This window comes from Nuphar pumila, chromosome 10 (assembly GCF_984573655.1).
Source record: "Nuphar pumila chromosome 10, dmNupPumi1.hap1.1, whole genome shotgun sequence".
Taxonomy (NCBI): Eukaryota; Viridiplantae; Streptophyta; class Magnoliopsida; order Nymphaeales; family Nymphaeaceae; genus Nuphar; species Nuphar pumila.
The window spans coordinates 107,952,434-107,961,690 of NC_143258.1; the positions used below are offsets into that span (position 1 = coordinate 107,952,434).

General features: G+C 35.6%; 1 protein-coding gene across 1 annotated transcript; it reads right to left on the bottom strand.

The window, feature by feature from the left end:
* Window positions 1–1,850: 1,850 nt before the first annotated feature.
* LOC149827834 (AAA-ATPase At3g28580-like) lies at window positions 1,851–4,061 on the bottom strand. The gene is made up of 2 exons (XM_090019678.1): window positions 3,551–4,061; window positions 1,851–3,025 (listed from the first exon to the last, which is right to left on the bottom strand). Exons 1-2 carry the CDS (start codon window positions 3,976–3,978, stop codon window positions 1,963–1,965), a joined length of 1,491 nt encoding a protein of 496 aa, XP_089875804.1. The 5' UTR covers window positions 3,979–4,061; the 3' UTR covers window positions 1,851–1,962.
* Between the last annotated feature and the right edge of the window lie 5,196 nt (window positions 4,062–9,257).

Genomic DNA, 9,257 nt, shown 5'->3' on the forward strand with positions numbered 1-9,257 from the left:
CAAAATATGCTTGCTCTGTTAAAGAGTTGTGTTATTATACTGGCGCGACATACATTTATAAAATATGATTGTAGAGGTGTGATCTACAAGCCTGGTTTTATAGGAATCAAGTGTTTGATCATCCAATTACATCACATAATCAACTATTTAAGGGCTTGAAAGTCAATGACCAAAAATTTCTTCAATATTCATGCCTCAAAAAAATAAAATCTCATTTAAAAAGATTGATTTAGTACTGATTCCAAACAAATGAACTATGTTGAGTACATACGTGGTTGGATTTACCAAAAAAACAACAAAAACGTTTTGTGAAAAACACCAAAAACGTTCTGCCCACAAAAAAGTGCACATATTTCTGTCACATTTTCCAACAACCTTTTATATATATATAGCAAAATGAAAACCTACAAAATGGGCATGGTGCTAAATGAAACATATTAATGGATTTTTTTGGAAATTCTAACTCCCTATAGATGTGCTCAACGTGATTGACTTACTAGAATTTGACACTTGGATCATGCATTTTGGATGAAAATTATGGTATTTAGAGCGTCAAAAATTTATAAAAATTGTACCCGATTATTGAAACCTTATAAAAAGCTATCCAAATCAAATGCTTTAAGATGTGATTCTTATAAAAACAAACATTTAAATCACATTTGTATGGTCAGAATTTGGAAAAAAAACATAAAAAATCCGCATGTTTTATTTAGCACAGTGCCCTTTTTAGTAATAGCATGACCCTATTTATTAATGCATGGATAAAAGAGTGGACACTGTTCTACTATGTGTTTCTTTTTTCTTTTGTGAAATCAAATGAGTGATGGTTGTTGGTTACACTCCAACTGAAGGGAAGCCACTTTCCTTTGAATGGGCCATTTTGGAGGAAAAGTGCTTCCCCAAGAGAGAAGGTATGAACCCAATTTGGTAGGAAATTTTTTTTTTTGCATTTATTATGTACCTCACCCCCATATATTTCTCATAAAAATGTTTGTTTTACCCTTTGTAGGGAAGTGGTGTTATTTTCTATGAAAGAGAGCCTCTTTCATAGGAAAGAGCATGAAACAAACGCCCACAAATAAAATCCGTTGAACCCTCTTCTTCAAGTGAACCTTAGCCAGCCAAGCTGAGAGAGGGATAGGTTCAGCGTAGGGTTGCACATACGTCAGATTTATGCTGGATCAGGCTGGACTTGACACTGGATCTGGCCTTTCAAGGGTGGCTCTGGGTTCGGATATGAATTCAACTCAGATCTTACAACTAAATTCTGGATCCAGTTACGAAATGAGATATATACTATGGTATTGTATCCAATGAAATTGAGCAAAACCTGTCATTTTTAATTGAGAAATGATAAACAAATCGATCCAACCCAGACCAGACTACATGTGCTTATCTGATTTTGACCTAAATCTGAACCGACCCGACCATATCATCTTTGGATCTGGCCCATATACATATAAATATACTATCTGTGTTCAACAATGTCGGTTGTATTTGGGTTGGATCCGGGTCACACCTCAAACCAATTGCGTCCTGGTTTTGGGTATCTAACCGGCTATATCACCACCATTCGTGGACATGATGACCCATGACGCAGGTAGGATTTTTTTTTTCAAAAAAGTTTAATGAATAAAAACTATTTTTGATATTTTAATATAAAAAAATATTGGAAAACCTTTAAAAGAATAAAAATATTATCAAAATACTAAAATAAATGGCTTTACGTCATTGTCCATGTTATCGTGTCTCGTGTCACTAACCTCGAATCCTGTGCATGTGCATCCAACCACGTATTTGTGGGGGGCCCACTCGGGCCCTCCATAGGAAAAGGTAAGAGAAGCAGACAATTTTGAAAAAAAAGGCCCAAATTTTCAAGCTTTACATGTCCGCGGTCCGCCTCTTTTTTTTTAGGCAAAATACAATGAACTATCCTATAAAGTATAAAACTAAACTTGTGGTCTAATCACTCCCTTCACTTGCAGTGATGCCATCCTCTTCCACTGTGGTCTCTTGAGGAACCCTATCCTTGTCCTTCTTCAACTTGTTCTCGTTTGCCTTCATGAATTCTATCACCTTCGTGAGACAAGGAATCTTGCTTTCTTTCTCCCGCCTGGTCCTGGGCATCAGCCTCTCTGCAACATCTGCAGGTGTCACCTCCACCCCATCAACCTCAAATAGCTCCCTAACTTCTTTAAAGAGATCATGCGAGTCCAAGTCCAGAAAATTCTTGGCAAGAATAGTAAACCCTTCAAAGGTGCAGTAAGACATCTCTATGTGCTTGTCCATCCTGCCTGTCCTGATCAAGGCAGGGTCCAACTTCTCTATGTGGTTGGTAGTGAAGATTATCAGCCTCTCCCCACCACATGAAGACCACAACCCATCAATGAAGTTCAGCAGCCCTGACAGTGTCACCTTGCTGTCTTCTTTCTCCCGAAAATCCATTCCCGGAATTTTTCCCATTTCGCCGTCCGCCTCGTCGTCGTCCGCCTTCTTCTTCTTCTTCTTCCGCTCACCTGTAAGATCCGAAGAGCAATCTATATCTTCGATCACGATGATCGACTTACTGCTTGTTTCGATCAAGAGCTTCCTCAAGTCAGTGTTGCTCTTGACGGCCGTTAGCTCGAGGTCGTAGACATCATAGTCCATATAGTTAGCTATGGCTGCAATCATGGTAGACTTACCGGTTCCAGGGGGACCATATAGCAAGTAACCGCGCTTCCATGGTTTCCCGATCTTGGCGTAGTAATCCTTGTTGTTCCTGAAGAATTCGAGATCTTCAATGATCTCGGCTTTCTTGTCGTGGTCCATCGCGAGAGTGCCGAATGAGGCGGGGTGCTCAAAGATAACAGGACTCCATGCCCGTTTCTTGGAACTGAATGAATGATCACTGTTTGGTGTGTTGGTGAAGAGCTTCCTTCGCCGGTTCTTCACCTCGATGGCTTTCGCCTCGTCGAAGACGTGCTTGAGGTAGGAGTCTATGATCAGTTTCCTGTGACGCTTGTTGTAGGTGAGCACGTAATACCTGCATGATTACAAGAGCAAGAACTGTTTAAGAAATGCTTCAATTTGTGAAGCTGAAAATGCTTCAATTTCTGAAGCTGAACGAAAGAAGCGAAAGAGAAACGAGTAAAAAACAACAGAAAAGTGACAAAAGATACAACTTTTTTTAATGAAAACTCTGTTTGAGGGTGTTGGAGAGGGGATTAAAAGGAGTGATTTGAGTGGATAAAAAAATTGGGTGATGAGGCTAGAGATGTCATCATGTCAACTACTTCCTTGTGAGAATATAGTTAAAAATGGCCAATCTTCGCTCTCTTTTCCACTCTCGACACCATCGTGGTCTCTCAAATCGAGCAAGGAGCGGCTATGTGCCATAACCAAAACATTTCATGTGCACTTAACCGCTCCTTTGATCTCAACTCCTCTCAAATCAGGTTCCCAAACTCCAGTGGCATTAATTAAACCCTCATTAAATTCCATCTTTCCTCCCGTCTCCAGCTCTCAAACAGAAACATGTCTTTCAAGAAGCCTCCTGTAACTATGGTACCTGCGTCCCTCAGACGAATCGCTGTTGAAGGAAAAAGGAGAGGAACGAGGAATGGTTATGTGGGATGACCACCAGACAGTGATGCCTTTGAACTCGTCTGTGATCTCTTGGAATTCATCCATGCTCAAGTTGAGGTTTTCAGTGTCTTTGTCCAAGTTGGCTCTGAGTTTCCGGGCCGACTTGGAGGAGTTTGCTGCAAGGTAGGTGGACACCTGGTCGAAGACCTTGCTCTTTCTAATGAACCAGTCGTCGAACTGCTCGTCGATTCGGATATCCGCGTATGGATAGAGAAAATCGAAGAGCCTGTGAGACACCTTCATCAAGAGACTGCGAGGGGAGAAAGGGAGATAGTCTTTAGCGAAGGCTGATATGAACATGAAGGAGGCTAGAACGGAGCCCCAGCTGGTCCATGACTGAGGAGGCTCCATGGTGTTGTTTCAATCTTGGAACTGTTGAGTAAAGATCTCCTCCCTTCCTATGCCTTCCGATTTGTTAGTTTGCCCATATATATATATATATATATATATATATATATATATATATATATATATATATATATATATATATATATATATATATATATATATATATATATATATATATATATATATATATAGAGAGAGAGAGAGAGAGAGAGAGAGAGAGAGACCAAAGTTTCAATCTTATTGATTTTTGGAAGATTTCATTAAGGGCTCAATTTTTTGCCCTTAATTTAAAAAATAAGCCTTATGTTTCTCAAATCCCTGATGTAGCTTTGTTTCTTGGAAATTTCTAAACAAAGGCCTACTTTTATTATTGTCTACAGGTTCAGGCTAATTACGTCTGATTACAATGAGAATCTTTATAATAAAATGTTCAGCATATTTACCTTTTTCTTTCTTGTGATGCTGAATATATTTGATTAAGGTTTTTCTTGTATTTGATTAGGGCTGTTTTTCAATGATTTTTTTATTAGGTTTGAATTAGGGTATTTTATATTTAATTTTATGGTTTATTTATGGTTGTTTTGTTTTTATGATTTATTTATAATTTGTTTTTCTTGTAGTTTAGGGTTTTTGGTTTATTTATGATTTTTTTCTTGCATTTTAGGGTTTTATGATTTATTTATTGTTTTTCTATTTGTGTATACAAATATGAATTTTTATTTTTTCTCAAATCATCCAAAATTTAAATATTTTTTTGATCCAGTTTGAGATCCATATTAAGGGATAAAATTCACAATTTTTTGATAAACTTTCATAGTTAAATCGAATATGACACTGATTAAAGCATTTATATATATAATATTGATTTTTATTTTTTTTAAATTACTCAAATTTTAAATATTTTTGTTATTTAGATCTAATCAGAGATCTATATCCGAGGCTAAAATATCTATAATAAACATGTTAAAACTCTCATATGCTGGTGAAGATCAAGTTGTATTATCCAATCCATTATCCATGTGTACAAGATCAAAGGTCGGACACAATGAATACAATTTCTTGTCCGGTAGAAACAAATGATGAATGTAGTACAGTTGTTACAAAACATATTTTATGTCGGTTACATTCTATTGTTTTGTCTAATCTTGGACAAGCAATCAAACAATCCCTTAATTAACACTTCTATAGAAGAGTGTCTTCTCCCTATTAAACCTCAAGAAACAGAAAGCTGTCCAAATTTTAAATTATGATTTAAATTGAAAGGTTACATTCTTAGTTAAATGTTTAACTTACTGTGCCATGAGGTTATAGGCTACACTTGCCAAACTGCACTCAGGCACAAAGACTTGGTCGTGCTGGCTCAGCCTACCATACCTATGGTCTTCATGCTGGCAGCGTAAAACTCTGAGGCTAAGACTTTGTCCCCAAGACCTATGTTATGCATTGGCTTGCGTAGGGAAGCGACGCCCATGAAAATCGAACCTTGACTGCTCATCTAGCAGCCAAAGCCCCACCCCACTATGCCAACCCCCTATGGGGCCTTTTTTTAGTTATTTACAAAGACACATATCTAGTTTTTTGATAATTTAATACATACCTAAATCCTTTTATTTCAAAATTATATGTTTGTCCTCAATTATTCAAGCTTCATACCTCAAGTAATTATAATCCCTTTAACTATGCTCACTGGTTAATAAATTGAAAGCTATACCAGGGTATACCCTCATTAAATCATATGATTCTCTTTGCTTGTTTTACCCTCATTACTCTCTCTCTCTCTCTCTCTCTCTCTCTCTCTCTCTCTCTCTCTCTCTCTGTGTGTGTGTGGCAAAATAGACTTTTCTCAAGGGCTAAAATCATGAATTGATCAACAAATTAAAAATAGAAAAGACCTTGGCCACTAACCACAGGTATATCTGCTTTTTGTTAATAAAAAAAACAATGATGTAGGCATTTAAATTATCAATTTTTTTTAGGTATCAATCAAAATTATAAAAGTTTTGGGACACGTTCTTAAATATATATTTATGTTTTTTTATATTAAAGATCTTAGAGAAAAGATAATTGTTGTTGATTTAAGAAAGATCTGTAGGGTGGTGATGCTTGGTCATTTCTTGAGGCCGAAGGAACCCTCCCATCCTATGCATTGGTTGTCCTTTTGTCTCCAATTGTGAAAAAGGAAGCTGACTTTTCCTCAGCCACAACCCACAAGCTTGCAAGGAAAGACTCTACGACATTGGGTGACGTTACAGCGAGTGGAAGAACCCCACGTCACGGCAGAGAAAAGAGCGGAGCCACCGACTTTAACAGACCAAAGAAAAAAACTTTTGGGTTCTTGTGTTCACACTCTACCAAGAGACCAAAGAAAGAGTGGCCACTGAAGGTTCCAATAACGGTGTAATGATATTTCCTCGAAACTTCCCCTTGTCAAACTTGACTACATATATATGAGAGAAAAAGTGACCTTTATTGATGCACTTAAAGTACGCCAATAAAGGTTTGGGACCCTTAGCTGTGCACTAAAAGTACAAGTAAACGCTGAAGGTCACTTACCTTTACTGGTGCACACTTATAGTGTGCCAGTAAAGATATTTTTGTGAAAATTGACTTTCTATGCTCAGCGTCATTATGCTGGCATTGCGCTCCTAGTGATTGCGCAACTATGCATTATTCTCTCTCTCTCTCTCTCTCTCTCTCTCTATATATATATATATATATATATATATATATATATATATATATATATATATATAAACTTTTTCAATAGAAAAACCCTTCCAAACCTCTTCAATAGAAGTTTTATTGGATTTTTTTATATTTTTTTTTCAAAATTTTGATGGTACAAATGTGATCTATATGCTTGTTTTTATAGGAATGTTTTATAACTTTCAAAATCGATGATATACAATTTTCATAAATTTTTGAGTCTCCAAATACTATTTTTCTACACAAAATTCATGATCCAAGTATCGATTTATAGTAAATCAATAATGCTTAACGCATTTGTACAATCAAAATTTTGAAAAAAAATGCCCAAAACTATTTCATTGAGAAGGTTTGGAATGGTTTTCATTGGGAAGGTTTTCATTCCTCTCTACACACACGAGAACTGAACATATTAGGCCCTCTTTTCTCGTTCTGCCTTATTAGGCCTCATAGTTTGAAGTGTTTTATGATGGTTCTGAACCGTTAGATGTGTTTATCATGCTGGATTTAGTGAGAATCGAGTCTTGGGTCATATTTTTTCAACACCAAAATATATTTATGAGCCGAAAAAAATTGATGCCTTTATAGCCATTGATTTTGGATCACCTAAAAACCCTGTGATCAGATTCCAGTGATCCAAAAGCCGGTTCCCACTAAACACAACCTACAGATCACATCTACGGTGTTAGATGTGAGAAACAACGCAAAAAATTATGATTTGGGGTAGGATGAGAAAAGGTATATATATATATATATATATATATATATATATATATATATATATATATATATATATATATATATATATATATATATAGAGAGAGAGAGAGAGAGAGAGAGAGAGAGAGAGAGAGTAATGTATTGGTGCTGCCCCCTTTTCTGATTCTACCTCATTAGGCCCCTTCAAAAATAGTAATTTTTTGCGTTATTTCTCACATCTAACACCATAGATGTGATCTATAGGTTTTGTTTAGTGGGAACCAACTTTTGGATTATCGGAATCTGATCTGTATATAGGGTTTTGGGTAATCCAAAATCAATGGCTATGAAGGCATCAATTTTTCTTGGCTCATAAAAACATATTTAGCATGATTTGCGAGTCAACTCCCAATAAACCGAGCATGATAAACACATCTAATGGTTCAGATCTATTATAAAACACTTCAGCCTATGAGGCAAAATGAGAAAAATGGGCCTAATATGTTCAGTTCACATGCACACACACACACACTATATATATATATATATATATATATATATATATATATATATATATATATATATATATATATATATATATATATATATATATATATATATATATATATATATAACTGAAAATATCAGACCCGCTTTTCTTGTTCAGCCCTGTTAGACCCTATAATTTGAAGTGCATGCTCGATTTAGTGGGAATCAACTCTTGTTTTATGTTTTTTGACAAAAAAATGTGATTTTATGAGTTGGGAAAAACTGATGCCTTCATAGCCATTGATTTTGGATCACCGAAAAACCCTGTATACATGTCAGATTTCGGTGATCCAAAAGCCAGTTCCCACTAAACAAAACCTATAGATCACATCCATGGTATTAGATGTGAGAAATATCACAAAAAAAATGTGATTTTTGAAGGGGTTTAATGGAGCATAACGATTAAAGGGGCAGCACCAGTATGTGTGTGTGTGTGTGTGTGTATATATATATATATATATATATATATATATAGAGAGAGAGAGAGAGAGAGAGAGAGAGAGAGAGAGAGAGAGCCAAGGGGTTTGGGCGTAGTGGGATGGGCCTAGACCCCTGGGGGCTAAGTGTTTAACTGCATGTATGTCTTTAACATGGTCAAAATAACAGGAATTGACTCTTGGATTGTATTCCTCACAAAAAAATACGATTTTATAAAGGTTGAAAATTAGGCACTTTTTTGGCCGTTGATTTTCCAAACCTAGCAAAAATCTTACATGTATGTTGGATTAACATGATCTAATCACCAATTTCTACTAATCCAAACATTTAGATCACAGATATATGAGCGAAAAAAAAATTAAAATTTAAAAATATTATAGCTTTTTACTAAAAAATTTCGTATCCACGAAAGTAGCAAACACTAACCCTAACACATAGACAACTGAGATTTTCATAAGTTTTTGTTTTTCTCTTAAATTTCAGCTTACATAAGCAATCTAGATGCTTGTTTTCATTGGGACTAGCTCTTGGATCACAATCTCATCTGATTATGATGCTTAAGCAAGATTTTTCAAGGCATATATATATGTGGTAAATATTGGCTACTAATGAAGGTAAAAAACTAATGAGTAGAAACCACTTTTTTCATCAATTTTTTTTAATTTTTTTCTAGATCAAATGTTTCAAATGTGATCTACATGGTTTGTTTAGTAGGAAACATTTTTTGAATCATGTGATTACAACAAGCGATTAGGTTTTTAAAGGGGTTCAAAAATCAACGGCCCACAATGTGCCAAAATTTCATAACTCAATAGATCACATTTTTACATATGAAATTAACAATCGAAGGCACGATCCTTAACAAACAAACCATGTTGAACACATATATG

Bases quoted from the DNA above. Each gene is read 5' to 3' on its own strand.
- LOC149827834 (XM_090019678.1), bottom strand. From the start codon at position 3,978: ATGGAGCCTCCTCAGTCATGGACCAGCTGGGGCTCCGTTCTAGCCTCC. The intron at 3,026-3,550 runs GTACCATAGTTA...GTAATCATGCAG, and splicing joins GATTCGTCTGAGGGACGCAG to GTATTACGTGCTCACCTACA.